The sequence below is a fragment of the Chiloscyllium punctatum genome, chromosome 8 (genome assembly GCF_047496795.1).
Source record: "Chiloscyllium punctatum isolate Juve2018m chromosome 8, sChiPun1.3, whole genome shotgun sequence".
Classification (NCBI taxonomy): Eukaryota; Metazoa; Chordata; class Chondrichthyes; order Orectolobiformes; family Hemiscylliidae; genus Chiloscyllium; species Chiloscyllium punctatum.
The window spans coordinates 6,247,356-6,273,911 of NC_092746.1; the positions used below are offsets into that span (position 1 = coordinate 6,247,356).

At 43.5% G+C, this 26,556-nt stretch overlaps 1 protein-coding gene across 5 annotated transcripts in view; it reads right to left on the minus strand.

The window, feature by feature from the left end:
- LOC140480351 (dual 3',5'-cyclic-AMP and -GMP phosphodiesterase 11A-like) overlaps window positions 1-26,556 on the minus strand; it is a 298,779-nt gene that overhangs the window by 182,700 nt on the left and 89,523 nt on the right. For 4 of the 5 annotated variants that reach the window (XR_011961277.1, XM_072575098.1, XM_072575101.1 and 1 more), the window contains exon 2: window positions 18,705-18,863. The exons of the other annotated variant lie outside the window; for it this stretch is intronic. Coding sequence is in view for 3 of the 4 variants with exons in the window: in XM_072575098.1 (XP_072431199.1) it covers window positions 18,705-18,863 (159 nt within the window). In the remaining variant the exon portion in view is untranslated. The remainder of the gene's footprint in view (window positions 1-18,704; window positions 18,864-26,556) is intronic. 5 annotated transcript variants of the gene reach the window in all.

The window sequence follows — 26,556 nt, forward strand, 5'->3', positions numbered from 1 at the left end:
CAGAAGTCATAGAGTCATAAAGTCATAGAGATGTACAGCATGGAAACAGACCCTTCGGTCCAACCCGTCTATGCTGACCAGATATCCCAAACCAATCAAGTCCCACCTGCCAGTGCCTGGCCCATATCCCTCCAAACCCTTCCTATTCATATACTCATCCAAATGCCTCTTAAATGTTGCAGTTGTACCAGCCTCCACCACATCCTCTGGAAGCTCATTCCATACACGTACCACCCTCTGCGTGAAAAAGTTGCCCCTTTGGTCTCTTTTATGTCTTTCCCCTCTCACCCTAAACCTATGCCCTCTAGTTCTGGACTCCCTGACCCCAGGGAAAAGACTTTGTCTATTTATCCTCTCCATGCCCCTCATAATTTTGTAAACCTCTATAAGGTCACCCCTCAGCCTCTGACGCTCCGGGGAAAACAGCTCCAGCCTGTTCAGCCTCTCCCTGTAACTCAGATCCTCCAACCCTGGCAACATCCTTACAAATCTTTTCTGAACCCTTTCAAGTTTCACAACATCTTTCTGATAGGAAGGAGACCAGAATTGCACGCAATATTCCAACGGTGGCCTAACCAATGTCCTGTACAGCCGCAACATGACCTCCCAACTCCATTATATCATTGGTTCCAATGTGGACAGTGACCTCTTGCTGACCCCTCTCCCCCGTGAGAACATTCTGCACTCTCTCTGAGACATCCTTGATCCTGGCACCAGGGAAACAACACTCCATTCTGCTTTTTCTCTGCTGGCCACAGAAACGTCTGCCTGTACCTCAGACTACAGAATCCCCTAACACAATTGATCTCTTGGAAGCCGACGTACCCCTCGTTGCATTAGAGCCAGTCTCAATACCAGAAACTTGGCTGTTCGTGCTACGTTCCCCTGAGAATCCATCACCCCCTACATTTTCCAAAACACCATACCTGTTTGAAATAGGTATATCCACAAAAGGCTCCTGCTCTAGGTGCTGACCTCTCTTACCCTTACTGGTGTTAACCCATCTATGTGACTGTATCTGAGACTTTCCCCCCTTCCTCTAACTGCCATCCATCACATACTGTTGCTGTTGCAAATTCCTCATCGCTTCTATCTGTCTCTCCAACCGATCCATTCGATCTGATAAGATTCGCATCCAACAGCATTTATGGCAGATATGATCCACAGTAACCCTTAAACTCTCTTTAAACTCCCACATCTGACAAGAAGTACATATCACTGCAAAGGCCATTTTTGCTCCTTCACAATCTACAGACCCAGAAAATAACACCGTCTTATTCCTCTACAAACACTGCCCCAGGTTAAATTAATAGCTATGGCTTATATTTTAAGTTTAATCAAGAGACTTAGCTCCAAAAACATATAATCAAGAAAGGATCCACTACACTCACCACTGCAGCCTTTCTCTTGGACAGACTGAAAACAACAACTAACTTATCTGAATCTGTGCTGTGAACTTCGCCCAACAGTTCCTCCAAGATTAGTTGTGAATTTCACTGTTTGTTAGTTTTCCCAGATGTACTCCGATGTCCGACGATACACAAATTCAAACAGCAAAGGCAGTAACTGTGCAGGTTCCTGTTGAGGTTGTACAGGACATTCTGGAATACAGAGTCCAATTCTTGTCACCCAGTTATAAGAAGGACATTATTAAGCTGGAGGGGGTTCAGAAGAGAGTCACCAGGATGATGCTGGGTATGCAAGGTTTAAGTTATATAGAAAGGCTGGAACTTATTTCATTGCAGCATGGGAGGTTGCGAGGCAACCTGTTGAAAGTTTTTAAAATGGGTGGTATAGGTAGAGTTAATGGTAGTTGTCTTTCCCCAGAAAGGGGGATTTTAAGACTAGGGGGCACTGTTAAGGTGAGAGGACAGAGATTTTAAAAAAACATTTTTGCACAGGGTGGTTCACATGTGGAAACAACTTTGAGGAAGCGGTGGATGTGGGTATAATTACAACACTTAAATGACATTTGGATAGATACATGAGTAGGAAAGGTTTAAAGGAATATGGACAGGTGCAGGAATGTGGGACTAGTTTAGTTTAGGATTATGTTCTGTCTGGATTGCTTCTGTGCTGTATGACTCTATGACTATGACTATGACTATAAGACAAAGAGACCAGGTTTAGCCCCCACAAGCACCAGAATTAGACTCGACAGAAAATAGCCTAGCAGTTGGTGGGCCAATGGAACGCTTGTTCCATTCCATCCTCTCCCTATCTTTCTCAGGTGAGGTGGAAGGGTGGCAGGCTACCCTGCCTGCAAGCAGTAGATACCTAACCTGGCTGCAACTACAACTGGCTGAGGTGGCATCCAGATTGAGGTCGGGGTGGGTGCAGGTAGTCAGTACTTCAGGTAGGCTTACAGGCCCAGGCCACCTGAATGCAAGAGCTGACTCAAGATGCTGCAGATAGCGGGGCTGCACCACAGTGCTAGGCTGGCTTTTGAAGTTTTATTAGTTTAGTTTAGTTTAGTTTACTTACAGTGTGGAAACAGGCCCTTCGGCCCAACAAGTCCACACCGACCCGCTGAAGCGTAACCCACCCATACCCCTACATCTACCCCTTACCTAACACTACGGGCAATTTAGCATGGCCAATTCACCTGACCTGCACACCTTTGGACTCATTGAAAAGTTGCCTGCGGAGAGCAAGTCCAATTTTAAAGCACCTTCTCCTTTCCTTTACACTTGATTTTAACCTGCTGCTTCTTTCAAGTCAGTAGCTGTAATTGGCCCTCTAGGTTAGAGAACCCAACTGCCTTCATTAATTGGCCATTGAGCACCCAAGGCTGGCAAACATCTCCAGGAAAAACAGGGACTGGAACTGTTTCTTCCTTCATCGAACTCAGAACCCAGAAACAATACCAACTTTTTCTTCATGTCTTTGAAGGGAGTCCTTCCCCATATCTATCCAAAGAAATTCTAATAATATTAATTGCTGCAGTTTTGAAATTTGCTGGAGGGGCGATTTTGACTTCAGAATTTGGTTAATAGAAATGTAAGTAAATCCTTTTTGAAGGGAGCTTTAGGGTGCAGTGGTAGCATCCGTACCTCTGAACCAGAAATCTGGGTTTCAATCCTATCTCAGGATGAGCTGGCCTAAGATCACAAAAGGTCTGTGTCACATGTAATGGAGGGGGTGGCAGGTAGGGGTCTCTGTTTGCTGGAGGGCTTAGGAAGAAAGGGTCATGGGAGCTCTCAGCAGGATCCCTTTACCCTCTTCACAATGCTTGGTGCCTCAAGCAGTGCCTTCACATGAGGGACCATCTTAAAAGCCTGTTCTTCAGGTTCTCTGTCGCCCCCACCAATTGCAGGTAGAACAACGAAAAAGCTGGGTTAGCAATGATTGAGACCCTTAAATTGGCAATTTTGTATCTGTCCGGGAACTATCCAATCAGTCATGAACTTAACAAGACAAAAGCAGAAAAGGGAAGGATTCCTACCTGTCCAATGAAAGACACTCTCACTTCCAAACCGGTCAGCAGAGGCATTACATTGCAACCAAACAAACTGGAGGTTAGCACCCTGTGAGCAATCATTGTATGACTAATATACTTAGTTATCATTTTGCAAAACAGCAAATTCAAGATGATATAAAGCCTTAATTTCACTACAGATTTCAAGCAAACTATGGGTTGCATGGTTTTCAATGAGTCAGGCATGTGATTTAATATTACTTAAGAAAACAACTGCAATTGCAGATCTGTGTCATGTCACTGAAAAAAGGGTAATTCTATTGAATTCCCTGTGGTGGCAGTATTTGAGATCTTCCGAACATACACAGCAGCAATGTGAACTCTATTTTCAGATGTAAAAGTATCTTCTGCCATCTTGTGGTAGCTAAAAGCTATTAGAAATTTTATGCCAAACATTTGATTCCTTCCAACACAAGTAACTAAAGCAATTTGACTAATTTATGGGCAACCTGTAGTATCAGTGATCATTTTCATGATTCTTTTACTGCAAATTTTCTCTGCTTCCCCCCCTCCTGATGTATTGAACCATGCAAGAATCTGATCTTCCACCAGTACCTACTGCAAGTGACCATTCCACATTCACACAGCCATTGTCGGAAGCCCCAACTGATGCCTGATTAATAACAAACTTGGACACATCCTTTAAGAAAATTAGAGGTACAACTTAATTACTACAGCCTGATGCTATATTTGGGAATGCAAACTGCATATGACAGATGCCAACAATACTGCATTACTTGGAAGAATTACTGATCAAATACCTTTTGTTCTGAATGCACAGGCAATACTCACCATGCCATATTAACGGTGATATTAATTTCTCTGGTAAAAGCAGAGACACGAGTCACCTTTAAGTTGGTAAAGTTGATGAATTGTTATGTTCAGCTATGATGCCACTATGGCCAAAATTGTTTGCCATCATTCAGGATTTAGTGTCATAGACTAACGCCATTGTATCTACAGATCATTAAAAAAACTTAACATTTTACAACCAAGTCCAACCAAGACTGATAATTTATTTATTGGTGTGATTCAGTATTGGGACAAAGTGACAGTTCATCAGATTCATGATCATGTGATACAAAAAGGATTCTTCTTCAACAGTCAAGACGAAAAACATTATTCGAATTAGAATTTGAATTCCCACAGTGTGGAAACATCTCACAGTCTTGAGACTTAAGATAGTGACATGACAGCATGGTGATTCGGCTTATACAGAAGTATTACAAAATTACATTGCTTGCATCATCTTTTGTTCATGGGATATGTGCATCATTGACAAGACCAGCAGAATGCTCCATCTCGAATTCTCTGGACAAGGAGATCACAGCAGGTCACTCAGCACCCAGGGGGAGAACGCAAGCTAAAGTTTTGAATCAAGACGACTCTTCGTCAGGGCTGAAGCGTGGAGTGGGCAACAATTATGTTATAGTGTTTGTGGGGGGTAGGGGCCTTATTGTCCCTTACCATCCCAGACATCATCTGAGATCCCTTTTTGTCCTCCAGAAGTTATTCCTTCCCACCGTCCCTCCCCAACCCAACCCAAGCCCTTGGCATGTGCTCACTCGGCCTCCTGACCTTCCCCTCTCTGAGGCTGAATGTCCTGTCCTCGGCAAAGGACTCAGCTTCATACCCCTGCACCCCACCTTAATGAATTTCAGACTTGTCAAGACACCACCTCCATTTCCATGCTCACTTTGAGCAGGAACTCCACCCACACCCCGTGCCACTGATCCCTACACCTGCCTCCAGTATTCATTCTCTACTTGGCCCCCTTCCCCTGGTCTCTTACCTGCCCTCAATCTCTTCATTGAAAACTGCTGGCGTGACATCAGCCATCTCCGTGTTTCTGCTCCTCTCACCCACTCCAACCTGTCCCCTTCGGAAACTGCCGCACGTTACTCTCTCAGGTCCAACCCTCACTTTGTTATCAAACCTGCCGAAGGTGGTGCTGTTGTAGTCTGGTGCACTGACCTTTACATTGCGGAGGCTCAATGCCAACACATCTTCCTACCTCTCCCTGGACCATGATCCCACATCTGAACATTAAGCCATTGTTTCCAAGACTGTCACCACCCTCATTACCTCCGAGATCTTCCCACCAACCCACTGCCTCCAAATGTATACTGTCCCAACCCCCGATAGCCCACTTCTACCTCCTTCCCAAAGCCCACAAACCAGACTGCTTTGGTAGGCCCATCATATCAGCTTGTTCCTGCCCCACTGAGCTCATTTCCTCCTACCTTGACTCCACTCTCTGTCCACTTGTCCATACCTTACCCAATTACATCTGTGATTGCTCTGATGCCCTCTACTGTACAGACAACTTCAGTTCCCTGGCCCTATCTGCCTCCTGTTCAACATGGATGTCCAATCCCTCTATAGCTCCATTCCCCACTGGGATGGTCAGAGCTCACAGCCTTTTCCTCAACCATACGCTCTCCACCACCTCTCTCCTCCACTTGGCTGAACTTGTTCTCTCACTGAACAATTTCTCCTTTAATTCATCTCACTTCTGCCCTATCAATGGAGTGCGCACCCTCACAGTTTCCAGTTATGCCTGCCTCTTTCTTCGGTACATCAATGACTGTTTCAGTGCCACTTCATATTTCCGCCTGGACCTTCAAAAACCTGTTAGTTTTGCCTCCAATTCCAACCCCTCTAATTTTCACCATCCATTTCAAACACTTCCCTTCATCTCCTTGACCTATGCATCTCTATTTCAGGGAATAAATTGTCCACTGCCAACTACTACAAAGCCACCGACTCCCTTAGCTCTTCCCACCCCATATCCTGAAAGGATTCCATCCCATTTGGCCAGTTCCTTTGCCTACATATCTGTTTGGACAATGCCACGTTCCAAAGCAGCACTGCTGACATGGTTTCCTTGTTATATGACTGTGGTTTCCCACTGACTGTGGTTGACAGGGCCCTCAACCGCATGTGACCTATCCCCCCCTGCTTGCACCCTTGCCCCTTCCCATCACTCACGACAGCGTGATCAGGTCCCTCTTGTCATAACTTTTCACCCACCAGCGTTCGCATTCAAAGGATCATTCTCTGTCATTTCAGACAACTTCAGCAGAACTCCACCACCAAACACATCTTCCCCTGTCTGATTTCACAGAGACCATTCACTCGTGGACACATTAGTCCATTCCTGAGCTACAAAAACCAGCTCTCCCATCCCCCCCCATCCCCTTCCCCTGGCACCTTCCCATGTAACTGCAGAGGGTGCAACATCCGCCCGTTCACCTTGTCCCTGCTCACCATTCAAGGGCCCAGACAGTCTTTCCGGCTGAAGCAGCATTTCACCTCTACCTCCTTCAATCTTTGTATTCACTGCACCCAATATGGCTGATTGTGTTGGAGAAACTAAACGCAGACTGGGTGACCATTTTGCAGAATAGCTCGGGTCCGTGCACAAGCATGACCCTGACCAGCCCAAAGCCGGTCATTTTGACACAGCATCTTGCTCGTTGGGGGAACAACATCTTAACTTAAGTAGGCACTTTACAACCTTTGGTAGTCATTGAGTTCAACATCTTCAAATTACAAATCCATTCCTTCCCTTTCTTTTAGTTTGACTGGTTACATTCTGTCACCATCTCTCCCCTCCCCTCACCTGAGTGGGACCATTTGTTCTTTCTAGACTTGCAGTTAGACAAACCATTGTTCTGCCTTTCTCACATTCTGATCACTTAATCTGAACTGTCAGCATCCATTCTACCTCAGCACTCCAACCACCAGCCCTCCAAACTTTGAGCACAGAGTGCCGGGCCGATGCAGCAGTTGCTTCAATGAGCAGTGTCAAAGATGCATCAAGTTCTCCAGGTGTGAATTTTGAAGAGGAAGAGCCAATATTTATTCTGCAGTGTACTTAGATAACACACAGGGCTCTGTGCTTTGCAGACAGAAAAAACATATGCACACACACTACATCTTATCTCACTCAGCAAAATAGGTGAAAATCATTCTCTGCATCATTTCTCAGGGCAATGTTTTGATCGATCAAAGTGCCTGGGTTAAAAATTAGATAAAGTTAGGCAGTTAACTTAAGTAAAACAAAGAATTGCAGATGCTGGAGCTCTAAAACAAAAACAGAAATTTCTGGCAAAACTCAGCTGGTCTGTCGGCACCTGTGATTCTAGAGTCACTGGACTTTAAACTTTAACTGCTTTCCTCACAAAGATGCTACCAAATTGCTGCTTCACCAGCAATTTCTGATGTAGTCTAAGCAGTTAACTGTCAATCATCATAAACTGGGGCATTCTCTATAAAAAATAATCTCTACTAATTGAGTCCATGTGTCAACCAATCAGCATTTTTCTCTCTTACAGTTAAAAATGTGTTTTCCTTTTAATGTATTTAAGAATTGATCTAAAGAATAGAAGACAAAAAGCTTTGACCAAATGTGTCTTTTTCTAAAAAATGAGCATACGAAGGAAGAGAAGGAAAGCATCCAGCCCCTTGAGACTGTTCTGTTTAATAACGTCATGGCTACTGTGACTGCAATCTCAAATGTGCAAACTCACCTGCCCCGATAACATTTCACACCCTCGTTCACCAAGAATCTATTCACCTATGACTTAAAAAATACTTAAAGACCATAGTCTTTTCAGGAGAATTACAAAGACTCACACCCTCCATGAAATAGCATTTTTCAACATCACTGTTTAAAATCTGTGACCCCTTCTGTTGAATCAGTGACCTCCAGATTTCGGTCCTCCCAAAAGAGGAAACATCCTCTCCACATCTACCCTGTCAAGACACCCCCAGAAACCTATGCTTTAATCAAGTTAACGCTGAACAAATATTTCTTCCTTCCTTTCTTGCTTGTTTTTGGCAAATGTACTAACCCTGTCCCACCAGTCTGGCTTCTGCCAAGCTGCGCCCAATGACTTACCATCTGCATTTGTAAGTTGTAACTCGATCTGAATGGATCATGAGCAGTACAAGATCAAGTGCTGGTCTTACCTAATCAGAGATATGATGTATGGCTCACCCTTTCTCATGAGACTGGAGTGGGGGCCCAAGTAGTGATTTTTGGATGTCTAAAAGTAGAACATCAAATGGTGAGGGGTCAGGTAGTTGAGGTGGAAAGCAATCTGTACCTAGTGCTGTATTTCATGTCAGATAGCAGCCGAGGGAGAAATTGATTTTTGGGAGGGGAGAGACAGCAGGAGCGCACTTACAGAATATTCTGAGTGATGCCAGATACGACAGCTCCCAGAACAGCCAGCCCTTGATGCTGAGCACTCTGCTCCAGTGGGGTTAGATGCACTTTTATACTGCTTTGATTCTGCTTAGCTCATTCCTTGCCCTGCCGATGAGGACGAAAGACCTCATTCATCATAGAAATTGGAAAGCATGCTATGAGTGATAGGTGTAAAACCGATTGGTTGGATTGGGGCATGAGGGCTCTGAGACATATCTGGACATTAAACCTAAATCCTGACCTCCAGGAAGTGCCGATGAGTGACTGATTGGGTGCGGTACATTGTACAAGATGCAATGAAAGAATACAGAAACTCATTCAGTGACCTTGATCTCTCACCTAAAGTTATTGAACTTCATATGGTACTATTACCACTGGGAACCCTTCTGTCTTGCCTATTGTGCCATATGGGGTGCATCTTGTTACAGGGACCTATACTACAGACAGATCGTCTCGGGTTGCTTCTGTGTATTGAAGGCAACTCCCCTTTAAAAGATATAAGCAAGCTGAAAGTCGTGCCTGCCAAACATCCTGAAGGGCGCTCGGAGTGTTCACTCAGCCAGCAGCATAGGTTACACTTGACTGAAACATACAAGTATCACCAAAACTAGGAGGGAATCCCATTCTGGTTACCTTCAAGGTAACAGTAACCCTCAACTTCTACCCCAATGGACCATGCTAGAGAGTCATGGGGGAAGTTCAATGAAATCTCACAGGCACTAACTCAGAAATGTATCAGGGCAGTCACTCGTGTTCTAGTTGCTACAGCTCACCAATTTATTAATGTCCCATTAGATGCTGCAAGTCGGGCAGCCAGGACAGTTGGTTTTGCTGCCATTGGAGGTACAAGTTTCATTTGGTGACATTCACATAACCATCAGAACACCCCATCAGCAGTGAAAGGTTTCCACTCCATGAATGTGCAGATCATCACTCACTCTTAACTCTAACCCAATCACAACAGTCAGATGATGCAAATCAGTGCAGGATATCCAGGGAGGTTGCGGTGAGACGATAGAGGCTCTTAATCTTGCAGAGTGTGGAAGATTATTCACATACATTCTACATTGGATCCTGTTTCTTTTATTCCTGCTCAAGGCACTGCCTTCAAGTGCATCGGCCCCAGGCTGCCTGGGTCTAACTGAAAGGCTTCCTTCACAAATCAGAAGAGAATGTTTGTTTCAGGCTGAGACTGCCTTCAGCAGTGGTTCGGTGAGACTTCTGATGGGGAGTATCACCTTCTAGCACTTTGCAGGTATCTCTGGGTAGCACAGGCACAGCACCACAGTCGATGTAATGCCATCTATAACGCTCACCACCATGCTTTAACTCAAAAATGAAAAGCCTTGGATTCTGGGCAATCCAAAATGAAGGATGGGGAAAACAATTGTGGCTGTAAGAACAGCTCCTTTTTTAAAGGGATTTTAAGTGTTGCAGGTGATTTCCTCAAATTCCAGGAGTAGCAATTACTGTTTTTTAATAAGCTGTTGCATTGTTTTGGAACTTTGGGGAAAAAAGATGAAAACAACTGCACTTTTAAAAGGAGGAAGCCAGACCAAAGGCAGTGACCACATGGTCAATGAGGGAGAGAGAGATAGAAACCTACTCTGCTAACTGACACAGCAGGGAATCTGCACAGTTACTGCCTTTGCTGTTTGAGTTCATGTATCTCTGGACATCGGAGTGTGTTTAGGAAAAGTTATCAAACAGCAAAATTCATAGCTGACCTTGGAGGAACCTGTGTGGGAGAGCTCACAGCACAGGAACAGGTAAGTGCATAGTTTTTAACATGTAACTTGCTATAAGTCTACAGGAGTGAGTAGAGTGGGTTCTTTCTTGATCATATGTTTTATTGAGATCTGTCTCTTGATTAATTTTTAAAATAGAAACCATAAGTACTAAGGTAGCTAGAAGCATTTTTTTTCTAGAATAAAAGGATGGTGCTATTTTCTGAGTCTGTAGGTTGTGAAGGAGCAAAGATTGCCTTTAGTTGAGTAATATGCTCTTCCTGTCAGATGTGGGAGTTTAGGGAGAGGTTCAATGTTACTGATGATTATGAACTGTAGGATGTGTCTTTGGCTGCAACTCCTATCAGACTGCACGTATCAGTTAAAACAGCAGTTAGAGGAAATGAGCAATTTACAAGAGCTAGGGGGTCTGATGGATGGCAGTTATAAGAGAAAAGCCGTAGATACAATCAGGTAGATGGGTTAACACCAGGAAAGGTAGCAGAGGTAGGCAGGTAGTGCAGGACCCCATCTCAAACAAGTATGCTGCTTTGGAAAAGGTAAGGGATGATCGACTCTCAGGGGAATGTAGCATGGATAGCCAAGTTTCTGGTATCGAGACAGGCTCTAATGCGATGAGGAGTGCATCAGGTTCCAACCGATCGATTGTGATAGAGGACTCTCTAGTCAAGGGCAAAGACGGACATTTCTGGGGCCAGCAGCGAAAAATCAGAATGGTGTGTTGCCTCCCTGGTGCCAGGATCAAGCATGTCTCAGAGAGGGTGCAGAATGTTTTCAAGGGGAGAGGGACCAGCAGGAGGTCATTGCACACATTGGTACCAACAACATAAGATAGAAAAAGGATGAGATTCTGAAGAGAAAATATAGAAAGTTAGGCAGGGATTTTAAAAGGATGTCCTTGAGGGTAGTAATACATGGAATACTCCCGGTGCTATGAGCTAGTGAGGGCTGGAATAGGAGGATAGAGCAGATTAATGCATGGCTGAGGAGCAGGTGCAGAAGAGAAAGGTTCACATTTTTGGAACATTGGAAGATGTTTTGGGGTAGAAGTGACCTGTACAAGGAGGACAGATTGAACCTGAACTGGAAGGGGACAAATATATTAGCAGGAAGATTTGCGAGAGCTGTTCGGGAGGATTTAAACTAGTAAGGTGGGAGGGTGGGACTAAGAGAAATAGTGAGGAAAGAGATCAATCTGAGACTGGTACAGTTGAGAAAAGATGTGAGTCAAACAGTCAGGGCAGGCAGGAACACAACAGAGAATAAGGTAGGACTGATGTTAAACTGCATCTACTTTAATCCAACAGGCCAAACAGTGAAGGCAGATGAACTCAAGGCATGGTTAGAAACATGGGACTGGAATATCATAGCAATTACAGAAACGTGGCTTAGGGATGGACAGGACTAGCAGCTTGATGTTCCAATATAGAAATGCTATAAGAAGGATAGAAAGGGAGGCAAGAGAGATGGGGAAGTGGTGTATTTGTTAAGGGATAGCATTTATGCTTACCGAACGAGGATATTCCTGGGAATACATCCGGGGAAGTTATTTGGGTGGAACTGAGAAATAAGAAAGGGATGATCACCTTATTAGGATTGTATTATAGACTCCCGCCGCCATAGTAGTCAGAGAGAAATTGAGAAACAGATTTGTGTGGAGATTTCAGTAAGAATAATAGGATGGTTATGGTAGGGGATTTTAACTTTCCAAGCATAGACTGGGACTGCCAGAGCGTTAAAGGTTTAAATGAAGAGGAATTTGTTAAATGTGTACAGGAACATTTCCTGAGACAGTACATGGATGCACCTACTAGAGAAGGTGGAAAACTTGAACTACTCTTGGGAAAAAGGCAGGGCAAGTGACTGAGGTGTCAGTGGGGGAGCACTTTGGGGCCAGCGACCATAATTCTATTTGTTTTAAAATAATTATGGAAAAGGATAGACCAGACCTAAAAGTCGAAGTTCTAAATTGGTGGAAACCTAATTTTGACTGTATTAGGTAAGAACTTTCGAAAGCTGATTGGAGGCAGATGTTTGCAGGTAAAGGGATGGCTGGAAAATGGGAAGACATCAGAAATGAGATAAAAAGAATCCAGAGAAAGTATATTCCTGTCAGGGTGAAAGGAATGACTGGGAGGTATAGGGAATGCTGCATGACTAAAGAAATTGAGAGTTTGGTTAAGAAAAAGAAGGAAGCATATGTCAGGTAGAGACAGGATAGATCGAGTGAATCCTTAGAAGAGTATAAAGGAAGTAGGAGTATACTTAAGAGGGAAATCAGGAGGGCAAAAAGGGGACATGAGATAGCTTTGGCAAACAGAATTGAGGAGAATCCAAAGGGTTTTTACAAATATATTAAGGACAAAGGGTAACTAGGGAGAGAATAGGGCACCTCAAAGGCTGCCTTTGTGTGGAACCACAGATAATGGGGGAGATACTAAATGAATATTTTGCATCAGTGTTTACTGTAGAAAAGGATATGGAAGATATAGACTGTAGGGAAATAGATGGTGACATCTTGCAAAATGTCCAGATTACAGAGGAGGAAGTGCTGGATGTCTTGAAATGGGTAAAGGTGGATAAATCCCCAGGACCTGATCAGGTATACCCAAGAACTCTGTGGGAAGCCAGAGAAGTGATTGCTGGGCCTCTTGCTGAGATATTTGTATTATCGATAGTCACAGGTGAGGTGCCGGAAGACTGGAGGTTGGCAAACGTGGTGCCACTGTTTAAGAAGGGCGGTAAAGTCAAGCCAGGGAACTACAGACCGGTTAGCCTGACCTCGGTGGTGGGCAAGTTGTTGGAGGGAATCCTGAGGGACAGGATGTACATGTATTTGGAAAGACAAGGACTGATTAGGGATAGTCAATATGGCTTTGTGCGTGAGAAATCATGTCTCATGAACTTGATTGAGTTTTTTGAAGAAGTAACAAAGAGGATTCATGAGGGCAGAGTGGCAGATGTGATCTATATGGACTTCAGTATGGCGTTCGACAAGGTCCCCCATGGGAGACTGATTAGCAAGGTTAGATCTCATGGAATACAGGGAGAACTAGCCATTTGGATACAGAACTGGCTCAAAGGTAGAAGACAGAGGGTGGTGGTAAAGGGTTGTTTTTCAGACTGGAGGCCTGCGACCAGTGGAGTGCCACAAGGATCGGTGCTGGATCCTCTACTTTTTTGTCATTTACATAAATGATTTGGATGTGAGCATAAGAGGTACAGTTAGTAAGTTTGCAGATGACACCAAAATTGGAGATGTAGTGGACAGCGAAAAGGTTTACCTCAGATTACAACAGGATCTTGACCAGATGGGCCAATGGGCTGAGAAGTGGCAGATGGAGTTTAATTCAGATAAATGCGAGGTGCTGCATTTTGGGAAAGCAAATTTTAGCAGGACTTACACACTTAATAGTCAGGTCCTAGGGAGTGTTGCTGAACAAAGAGACCTTGGGAGTGCAGGTTCATAGCTTCTTGAAAGTGGAGTCGCAGTTACATAGGAAAGTGAAGAAGGCGTTTGGTATGCTTTCCTTTATTGGTCAGAGTATTGAGTACAGGAGTTGGGAGGTCATGTTGTGGCTGTACAGGACATTGGTTAGGCCATTGTTGGAATATTGCATGCAATTCTGGTCTCCTTCCTATCGAAAAGATGTTGTGAAACTTGAAAGGGTTCAGAAAAGATTTACAAAGATGTTGCCAGGGTTGGAGGATTTGAGCTATAGGGAGAGGCTGAACAGGCTGGGGCTGTTTTCCCTGGAGCGTCAAAGGCTGAGGGTTGACCTTATAGAGGTTTACAAAACTATGAGGGACATGGATAGGAAAAAAAGGGAAATTCTTTTCTGTGGGGTTGGGGAGTCCAGAACTAGAGGGCATAGGTTTAGGGTGAGAGGGAAAAGATATAAAAGAGACCTAAGGGGCAATTTTTTCGCACAGAGGGTGGTACGTGTATAGAATGAGCTATCAGAGGAAGTGGTGGAGGATGGTACAATTGCAACATTTAAGAAGCATTTGGATGGGTATATGAATAGGAAGGGTTTGGAGGGATATGGGCCGGGTGCTGGCAGGTGGGCCTAGACTGGGTTGGGATATCTGGTCGGCGTGGACAGGTTGGACCAAAGGATCTGTTTCCATGCTGTACATCTCTATGACTCGATGAATGCTGAGAGAAATTGAGGCTTTGGTTAATAAAAAGAAGAAAGGATATCACAGATATAGACAGAGATCAAGTGAATACTTAGAGTACAAAGGCAACGGGAGTATACTTAAAGCGAAATCAGTTAGTTGGTGCAGCTGTCCCAGAGAGGTTTTCTGAAACGATCCGCACAGACATCCTGTCTCCATGAGGTACAGGAGACCACATCTGATACAACGGATATAGTAGGCAACGTGCATGGAAGCACAGGTAAATTTCTGTCTGGTGTGGAAAGATTCTCAGGGTCCTTAGACAGAGGTGAGAAGTTGGTACAGCTTTTGTGGTGACAGAGGAAGGCACCAACGTGGGGGAGGGTGTGTATCTGATAAGGATGTCACGGAGGGAATTGTCTCTCCTGAATGCAGATAGGGTTGGGGAGGGAAATATATCCTGGACTGTTTGTAGGTGGCAGAAGTCACGGAGGATGATGCAATGTATAAAGAGGTTGGTGGGGTGAAAGGTTCAAAGGCGGAGGCTCATGGACCTATGAGTGTGCTCATGACTACCCCTTTGGTTTGGAGAAAGTGGGAGGATTGGAAGGAGAAGTTGTTGAGGGTGAGGACTTGTTCAGCCAGATGGATGCGAGTGTCAGTGGAAGGGTACTGGTTGGTTCAGCATCAGAGGAAGAATTGGAAGGCTGGGAGGCCTTTGTCGTGGTGGGTAGATGTGCAGAGGGACTGGGTGTCCATGGTGAAGATAAGGCATTGAGTGCTAGGGCCCATGGACACTGGAATGGGCCCAGCTATGCCTGCCTCTTTATCAAGTATGTGGAGCAGTCCATCTTCTGCAGTTACACCGGCACCATTCCCCATCTTTTCCTCTGCTACATCGATGACTATATCGGCGCTACCTCATGCTCCCACGAGGAGATTGAACAGTTCATCAAACTCACAAAACCTTCCACCCGACCTCAAATTCACCTGTCGAGAATGTGGTGTTCAAAAAGCACAGCAGGTCAGGCAGCATCTGAGGAGCAGGAGAATCGACATTTTGGGCATAAACCGTTCATCAAGAATCAGCCCTCCCTCAAATTTGCCTGGACCATCTCGGACACCTCTCTCCCCTTCCTGGAACTCTTCATCTCCACCTGCAGCGACTGACTAAACATGGTAATTTCCTACACAGACATTGACCTCCACAGCTACTTGGACTACACCTCCTCCCACCCTGCGGCGTGAAAAATGCCATCCCTTTTCCTCCACGTCCACTGCATCTGTTCCCAGAAGGACCATTTTCAACATGGAACATCTCAGATGGTCTCCCTCTTCAAAGACTGCAATTTCCCCTCCTATGTAGTTGATGATGCTCTCCAGCGCACCTCCTCCACTTCCTGCTCTTCTGCCCTTGAACCCCACCCCTTCAATTGCAACAGGGACAGAACCCCCCTGGCCCTCAACTTCCAACCCACCAACCTCCGCAGGAAGTGCAAAAGCTGTGCCCACACATCTTCCCCTTCACCTCCATCCAAGGCCCCAAAGGGTCTTTCAACATCCAACAGAAATTTACCTGTACTTCCACACACGTTATCTACTGTATCCGTTGCACCCAATGTGGTCTCCTTTACATCATGGAGATAGGATGCCAACTTGTGGAACGCTTCAGAGAACATCTCTGGGATACCTGCATCAACCAACCCCATCACCCCGTGGTGAACACTTTAACTCCCCCTCCCACTCCACCAAGAACATGCAGGTCCTGGGCCTCCTCCATCGCCAAACCCTCCACCCGAAACCTGGAGGAAGAACACCTCATCTTCCTGCAACCACATGGGACCAATGTGGATTTCACTAGTTTCCTCATTTCCCCTGCCCCTACCTTATGCCAGTCCCAAGCCTCCATCTCAGCACTATGCCCTGACCAGTCCTACCTGTCCATCTTCCTTCCTTCCAACCCATCTGCTCCACCCTCCCCTCTAGCCTATCACTTCCACCTGCACCTTTATCTACCGATCACATTTCCAGCTACCTTCACCCCAGCCCCACAACTTTATACAGGTTTATAAAATCATGAGGGGCATGGATAGGATAAACAGACAAGGTATTTTCCCTCGGATAGGGTAGTTCAGAACTAGAGGGCATAGGTTTAGAGTGATAGAGGAAAGATATAAAAGAGACCGAAGGGGCAAGTGTTTCACGCAGTGGGTGGTACATGTATGGAATGAGCTGCCAGAGGATGTGGTGGAGGCTGGTACAATTGCAACATTTAAAAGTCCTTGGAGAGATATGGGCCAAGTGCTGGCAAATGGGACTAGATTAGATTGGGATATTTGGTTATAGAGTCATAGAGATGTACAGCATGGAAACAGACCCTTCAGTCCAACCCGTCCATGCCGACCAGATATTCCAACCCAATCTAGTCCCACCTGCCAGCACCCAGCCCAAATCCCTTCAAATCCCTCCTATTCATATACCCATCCAAATGCCTCTTAAATGTTACAGTTGTACCAGCCTCCACCACTTCCTCTGGCAGCTCATTCCATACATGTACCACCCTCTGCGTGAAAAGACTTTGTCTATTTATCCTTTCAATTCCCCTCATAATTTTGTAAACCTCTATAAGGTCACCCCTCAGCCTCCGACGCTCCAGGGAAAACAGCCCCAGCCACCTGCGACTCCACTTTCAAGGAGCTATGAACCTTCACTCCAAGGTCTCTTTGTTCAGCAACACTCCCTAGGACCTTATCATGGAGTGTATAAGTCCTGCTAAGATTTGCTTTCTCAAATTGCAGCACCTCGCATTTATCTGAATTAAACTCCATCTGCCACTTCTCAGCCCATTGGCCCATCTGGTCAAGACCCAGTTGTAATCTGAGGTAACCCTCTTCGCTATCCACTACCCTCCAATTTCGGTCGGCATGGACAAGTTGGACCAAAGGGTCTGTTTCCGTGCTGTACATCTCTTTGATCTTATGATTTATTCATTTTCTAATGTCAGTATATTAATTATGATCCTAAGTTCATTGAGCTATCCACCTTAGGCTAAGAACATTAAAAATAACAGCTGGGGTAGACATTTTAACCCTTCAAGCCTGCCGAGCCATTCTATAAGATCATGGCTGATCTGCTCCAGGCTTCAACTCCTCTTTTGCGCCAGCTCCTCAGAGCTCTCAACTGCTCGATATTACAAAAATCTACTTCATTTTAAAATACTTTCCTTGATCCAGTCTCCACAACTTTTTGGGAGTGCAGAACTCAAGACGTTCACTATCCTCAGAGAAAAAGCTCCTTCACATCTCAAGAGTGTCCTGTAATTCTGTAGCTATCTTGCTTGTTCAAGAAATATCTTTTCAATATCTACTCTGTTAAAACCCCTCAATCTTGCATGTTTCAATAAGATCACTGTTCTTGATAAGGCAAGCCCTCCATCCTTGGATTTAGCTTAGTACATCTCCTGATCTACTATCTCCAATGCCAGTTTATTCTAAATTTGAAAACAAAAATTTGCACACAGTGCCTCAAGTGTGGACTTTGCAATTCTCTGTGCAGTTGTAGCGAAACAGCCCTATATTTAAATTCCAGCTTCTAATAATAGTCAGAGACTCATACAGCATGGAAACAGACCCTTCTGCCAATAAAGGCCTACATGTAATTTGCCTTCCTACACTTTGTTGCCGATATCTTCCAGTCATAACAACTGATTGATAATTGCATATTTTGTTGAGATAAGATCAATACATCAACAAAATTATCAATGGAAACTTCCAGTAAACCTGGTCGTAAAAATATATATTGTAATTATTCTCAAATAAGTCATGTAACTCCAGAATTTGGCACTATCAACTAAATACGAAGTCATGCAATTAATGAACTTCCAATACATCAAAGAATATTAGCATTTAAATACCCTTTTGAAATAAACGTGGCTAATATTTGCACAGTAGAATGAAAGCACTTATAATGAAATAGCGAACTTGATTTTTTTTTTCCAAACATCGTTAGTTTTTAATTCAAAAAGACATTTGTTTTTTGGTGTTAATGTCTTGAGTGCCCCAAATTTAAGTGAAACAATTTACAACATAGACACTTATTACAAATGAAAAATTGGACCTGTGCCAGGTAGAGTTCTTACTTTTTCATCATCATCAGTGAAAGGGACTCCTGCAGGGTTTTTGTTGATGGCTTGTGCTACCCCGATAATCTCCCCATCACAGTTCTGGATCGGCATGCACAGAATGGACTTTGTCTTATAACCCGCCAACTTGTCAATTTCATCACTAAATCGATGATCCTTCAAAAAGAAAACCAGCAGAATATTTGTTTGCATCCCAACAGCAACAACAATAAAAGCCATTTTTTAATTCTTTACAACAATATTGTTCAATCAATCTGAAGATGCAGCCATTAAACAACACAATTCTATATCATTTTACTGAAATCCGATTAAAGGCCTGCTTCATTGCATGCCAGGTTGAACCAAGTTGGAAGAGAATCATATTCAGACAAGGGGAAGAGAGATCAGATTGACCTAGGAAGTGAGGTGGTATTAGAGATGCTGGCGGGTTAAAAGTGGACAAATCCTCAGGTCCAAAAGAGCTTTTTCCCAGGCTGCTCTGGGATATGAGGGAGGAAGTTACAGGCCTTATGACACAAAGTTTTAATTCTTTTCTGCTCACTGGGAAGGTGCCAGAAGGGAGGATAGCTAGTGCACTTCCACTTTCAAGAAAAATGATTGATATAAACCAGAAAATGACAGACCAGTGAATCTCATATCAGTGGTAGGGATACTACTGAAGAAAATTGTGAAGGAGAGAATTAATCTCCACTTGGAAATGCCAGGTTCGATCAGGGATAGTCAGCATGGCTTTGTCAGAAGAAGGTCATGCCGAACATATTTGATAGAATTTCTCAAGGAGGTGATAAAGTTGTGTAAATGAGGGCAATGCAGCTGATGTAGTTTATCTGGATTTCAGCAAAGCCTTTGACAAGAGCCCACATGGGAGACTGATAAATACAATAAAAGCATATGGAAACCATGGTAACCCAACAAATTGGATACAAAATTTGCTGAGAGGTATGAGGCAGAGGACAATGGCAGAAGACTGTTTGTGTGTCTGGAAGCCAGTGCCCACTGAGGTAACATTGGATCAGTGCTGAATGCCTTGCTGTTTGTGATACATATAGAAAAGTTAAAAATCACACACCACCAGGTTATAGTCCAACTGATTTATTTGGAAGCACTAGCTTTCAGAGTGCTGCTCCTTCATCAGGTAGTTGTTGAGTCTTATAACCTGGTGTTGTGTGATTTTTAACTTTGTACACCCCAGTCCAACACCGGCACCTTCAAATATAGAAGAGAACAAAGGGGGACGTTTAATAAGCCAGTTAGTTTTGACACAACGGAAGAAGGTCTTAGGTTACAGGAGGATTGTCAGATCAGCATGATCCTATTGAATGGTGGAGCAGACTCAAGAGGTTAAACAGCCTACTCCTGTTCTTATTTCTTATGTTCATTTGGTTATGGACACAGATAGGTTGGTCAAATGGACAATCTGTGACAGATGAAATTTAGCACTGAAAAGTGTGAGATGATGCACTTTGGAAGTTATAACAAGACAAGGGAGTATTCAATGAATGGCAAGACACTAGGGAACTCAGAGGAACAGAGGGATCTTGAGGTGCTTGTTCACAGATTCCTGAAGGCAACAGCTGAAAGGTTACCAGGTTAGTTCAGATTGAAGGGCTCCTGCCCGAAACGTTGATTTTCCTGCTCCTTAGATACTGCCTGACCTGCTGTGCTTTTCCAGCACCACTCTAATCTTGACTCTGATCTCCAGTGTCTGCAGTCCTCACTTTCACCTTGGTTAGTCCAGAAGGCATGTGGAACACTTGCCTTCATTAATTGTGGCACAGCTGAAAAGGATGGGGACGTTATGATGGAGCTGTATAAAGCTTTGGATAGGCCACATGTTGTTCTGGTCACTGCAATATAGGAAGGAAGAGAGTCATCAGGATGTTGTCTGAAGGACTTTTGCCTGAAACGTCGATCTTCCTGCTTCTCAGTTGCTGCCTGACCTGCTGTGCTTTTCCAGCACCACTCTAATCTTGACATGTTGTCTGGGATGGAATGACTTAGTTATGAAGAGAGGCTGGATCAGCTCAGATTGTTTCCTTTAAAGCAGAGAAGGCTGAGAGGGGACCCAGTTGATGTATATAATTTTATGAAGGGGCATAGACAGGGTAGATAGAAAGCAGCTGTATCCTTTAGTCAAGGGGTCAATAACTAGGGAGCATAATTTTAAGGTGAAAAGCAAAAGGTCGATTTGAGTGTGAGATACTGTATTCTAAGTCCCTGCACTAACCCACTCCTTCACTAACTCACTCACAAACGAACACTACGTTCCCATTTCATTCATTCGTAACTCCCTACTATAACACGGTTTCATTCAATCATTTATAAAAGTGGTTCTGTAGTATATTTTACTACCATAAAATAGACCAAATTTAAAACAACCCTTTCTAATCAAAAGAACCCTTTCAAACGCATCACTGCATTTTCACACCTTGTTAGCCCTTGCTAGAGGTCTAGCATACAGAACAATACCATCCCCACCATCATGTCTCCATGAAACACTATAATATTAATCAGCCCTAACCAACCATCTCCCGGACCTGAATAAATTACAGAACACAAAACAATTTCCCCAATTAGCATGTACTTGTTAAATACCTTCTATCCCTTTAAGAAACTAATTGACAAAACTGCGCTTAAGTGAAATTGAATGAATGAATGAAACTCACACTGTCAAATAGTAAACAAACCTCACACTCCTGCTGCTGTCATCAGTTCAATATCCTTTATTCTCTTATTAAATTCAGGTACAATGTCTAACTTATTTACAGCATCTCGGCCTAGTATTTTTACTAACATTTACTAACTTAAAAGACAAAAGGACTAACACCTCTTAATTATGAGAACAGACTGGACAGGCACACTCAATCCAATAAAAATAACAGCCAGCACTTAATTTATGTTTATAACACATCTCGTGTCTCCCAGGACAGAATCCCCTCAAACCTTTGTGTACGATAGATAAAAGGTGCAGCACTGTAGTAATGGAATTCTAATATATGTGAGTCATGTGTGGAGGAGCCGGTGTTGGACTGGGGTGGACAAAGTTAAAAATCACACAACACCAGGTTATAGTCCAACAGGTTTATTTGGAAGCACTAGCTTTCACAGTGTTAACCACCTGATGAAGGAGCAGCACTCTGAAAGCTAGTGCTTCCAAGTTAGCCTGTTGGATTATAACCTGGTGTTTGATTTTTAACTTAATTGCAGGTAAGAAGTGTGAACAAAAGGATATTTGAAAGAATTATATTTTGGGATTCTTTAGCCGCCTCGAACTTGCGCTATTTGCAGTTGCCGAATAAAACAGGCTATTTTCATCACTCAACGAATTCAGTCGCTATTTGAACACAATCCCACATGAGGAGAAATATTTTCACCCAGAGGGTGGTGAGAATCTCTAATGCACTGCCTGGGAGGACGGCTGAGGGGGAAAACTTCACTCCTTTTAAACATTACTTGGACAAGGACCGTCCCTTCAATTGCGGGAAAGTGGGATTAGTCCAGATTGAGAGCAGATTTCTTTTGTGCAGATTTGATGGGCCAAAGGGCTTCTTCTATACTGTGCGATTTTATGATTCAGGGACAGATATAGTTCTTCCCATTGTGAGATCATGAGTAGCCTAAATCACACTCTGGGCATCTTGAGGAAAGATTTGGCCTATTATGCTCCGGACTCTCACTTTCCACAAGCACAAACATCCTCCAAAATTTGATTCCACTGCTGACCTTGTGTTAGGAGGCGAGCTTTGATATTCAAAACTTTCCACTGCCTTCTTGTATATTCCCCACTGTTACAGTTGGAAAGCTGATCTCTAGATAAAGCTTTGTAATTAAAGCAGTCCAGCCCTAAGTTTTGGAGCAAATTTTAAAGTAAACACAGCAGATGCTAGAAATTCAAAATAAAGTCAGAAAATGCTGGAGAAACATAGCAGATCTGGAAGCATCTGTGAAAAAAGAAACAAAAAGTTAATGTTTCAAGTCTGATATCACTGTTCAAAGAGAAATAATATTGAACTTGAAAGGTTTACTCTATTAATTCCTGAGCTGGTGGAGATCTGATAAAGGGTCAGAGTCATGCAGCTAGGAAACAGGCCTTTTGGCCCAACTCGTCCATGCCGACCAAGTTTCCTAAACTGAGTCCCATTTTCCAGTGTTTGGCCCATATCCGTCTAAATCTTTCCTCTCCACGTAGCTGTACAAATGTTTTATAAATGCCATAATTGTACCTGCCTCTACTACTTCCTCTGGCAGCTCGTTCCATATATGCAGCACCCTCTAATGTGAAAAAGGTTATCTAAGAGCACAATGGGATCTTGATCAACTGAACCAGTGACAAAGGAATGGCAAATGGAGTTTAATTCAGATAAATGCAAGGTCCCTTTTAAATCCTTCCCCTCTTACCTTAAACACATGCTCTCTAGTTTTAGATTTCCCTACCCTGGGGGAAAGACCTTGGCTACACACCTTATCTGTGCCTGTCATTATTCTGTAAATCTCTGTAAGGTTACCAGACAGCCTCCTGCACTCCAAGGAAACAGTCTCAGCCTGTACAACCATCTCCCTATAATTCAAGGAATTGGTGGGATCCTTGTAAATCTTTTTACACCCTTTCCAGTTTAATGATATCTTTCCTTTGGCATGGGGGAATTGTATGCAGTGCTCCAAATGTGGCCTTACCAATGTCTTAGAGAGCTGTAACATGATGTTCCAACTCCTGTACTCAGTGCTCTGACTGATGAGGGCACGTATGCAAAATGCATTCTTCATCACGCTGCCTACATGTGATGCTACTTTTAAGGAACTATATACCTGCATCTCCAGGCATCTCTGTTTGAGAACACTCCCCAGGTCCCTACCATTAACTGTGTAAGCCCTGCCCTGTTTTGTTTTACCAAAATGCAACAACTTTACCTGATTTAATCTCCATTTGACACGCCTTGGCTCACTGGCCCAATTGATCAAGATCCTGTTGTACTCTTAGATAAACCTAACAATCCACTGTACCACCACCAAAATTGGTCTTGTCCCAATTTAGAACTTTAACTTGTGGACCAGGGCTATCCTTTTCCATAACAATTTAAAAACTAATAGAATGTCAAAAGCTCCCCCATTAACACCTCAGAGACTTGCTCTGCCTTATTTCCGAACAGGAGGTCAGATTTTATCCCTCGTCTAGGACAGCCATGTCTATACTGATTGAGAAAGTTTTTTTGAACTTACAACACTCCATTCAAGCACTTAATGCTATGGCACTCCCAGTCTACGTTTGGAAAGTTAAAATCCCCCATCATTACAACCCTATTACTCTTACCTGTGATCTCCCTACATTGCTCTTCAATTTCCCATTGACTATTAGGGGACCTATATCAAATCCTATCAAAGCTGATCACTCCCTTCATTTTCTCATTTCCATCCATTACAGTTTCCGCAGATGATCCCGACGGAATATCCTCTCCAGTTCTGACGTAATGTTTTCCCTAGTTAAAAATGGCACTTACCTCCCCTTCTATCCTTCCTATCTGTACCTTGTAACATTGAGCTGTCCCTCCCTCAGCCATGTTTCTCTAATAGCTATGATATCCCCACCCCATGCCGCCATCCATGCCCTGAGTTCATCTGCCTTATCTGTCAGGCCTCTTGCCTTGAAATAAATGCAGTATAAGTTATCAGTTTTCCCTCATTCCCTGCCATGCTCTTGTCTGCCTTGTCTATCTAACTTGAACTCTTTAACTTCCAGGAGATAGTGAGAACTGCAGATGCTGGAGAGTTAGAGTGGATAAAGAGTAAAGCTGGAAAAAGCACAGCGGGTCAAGCAGCATCAGAGAAGGGGAGTTGACATTTCAGGTCAGAACCTTGCATCCTGATGAAAGGTTCTGACCTGAAACATTAATTCGCCTTCTCCTCTGATGCTGTTTAACCTGATGTGCTTTTTCCAGCTTTATCCTTTATCCACTCTAACTTCTATACCAGCCTTAACCTTCTCTGTTGTCTCACTACTGCTTACAGTCCCGCCCTCTGCCAGATTAGTTTTCTCTCTCTATGTCTTGTTCAAAGCCCTAAGCTGATTTTAAAAACTGCTACCCTAGAACCAATCATGTAATTGTTGACATAGATAACTGGCCACTAATATAGAGTCCAATCAGCTTCTTGCTGCCAACCATAGTTTCATCTGTACACATCCCATCGGCTCCAGCACATCTGTAATCATGTTTTAACCAATGCTCAAACAAGCTGCTGTGTCAACGATGCTTGCAATGCGTGTCAGTTTATGTGCTTTCAAAAAATGCATCAATCCGATAGCAATTCTTGATTTTAAATTTGTTCTTTTCTCATTTCAGTCCGCAATTAAACCATGGGGAAAAAAATAAAGACAATGTCCACACCAACATATTTGATGGTATGGAAGATATCATATGCCACATAGATAACATTCTCATCCAGGGGTCCATGAAAGCCCAAGCAGACTACATGGTAACTAGAGTCTTAAGAAAACCTCATGGTCAGTTTCAATTTTAACCAGGAGTCATAAGACGTATTCAAAAAAAATTCTCACAGCCCAGTTTGTTAAATTTTCTTCTTCAATTATGGCACATCTTCGTTCCATGTCAGGCGGAGATCTGGAAGTGAGGTAGATTGGTTCATTACTATGAACTTGAAATGAAACGGTTTCCAGATTTGTGGATGATGCACCTGCCAGTGTTATCATTTTGGAAGTTCAAGTTTGTGATGTAGAGGCACCTCATGTGAAATAAGTATTTCCTTGATTTTGTCATACGAGTGCTGTTGATACTTAACCCGGCACCACACCTGATCACTAACCTGGGTCTAAATGGATCAAGAGCTGAAAATGTGTTGCTGGAAAAGCACAGCAGGTCAGGCAGCATCCAAGGAGCAGGAGAATCGACATTTCGGGCATCAGCCCTTCTTCAGGCTTATGCCCAAAACGTCTATTCTCCTGCTCCTTGGATGCTGCCTGACCTGCTGCGCTTTTCCAGCAACACATTTTCAGCTCTCATCTCCAGCATCTGCAGTCCTCACTTTCTCCTAAATGGATCAAGAATTTTGCTAGCTAGTTCACCACGCACATACACTACTGCAGTTCTGTAATATGTCTGGGTGGTAGAAGGATCCCGATGGCTTCTGTTTCTGTGAGCCGACTGTTGAGCCCTCATTCCCAAAATTTTAGTTATTGGCTTTGAGAATTCACACTTGTCAACATGCTGACACACACACACACACACACCAATATGAAATATTTAAATGCAAGTGTACAATTATGGTTGGAGAAGTGTGTGTCACAAACATACAGAGTGACTAACTTGTGAAAATACAGGGGTCCAAAAATATTTAGCTTCGTGACAATAGCATGACATGGTTAAGGTGGTTGATATAACATGGAGTAATTTTATATCATTAAGGCATTGACATATACCACGTAGAGAAATTGATTTTATAATAATTAGGTTAAAATTTGCAATGAGAGTAAAAGGAATAGAACAAAACTAAGAGTTAGAGTCAGAGATGTACAGCACAAAAACAGACCCCATACCAATCAGATATCTCAACCTCATCTAGTCCCATTTGCCAGCATATCCCTCCAAACCCTTCCTATTAGTTTACCTATCCAGATGCCTTTTAAATGTTGCCATTGTACTAGCCACCACCACTTTCTATGGCATACCCTCACCACCATCTGCGTGAAAAAGTTGCCCCTTAGGTCCCTTTTATATACCTTTCCCCTCTCACCCTAAACCTATGCCCTCTAGTTCTGGACTCCCCCACCCCAGGGAAAAGACTTTGTCTATTTATCCTATCCATGCCCCTCATGATTTTATAAACCTCTATAAGGTCT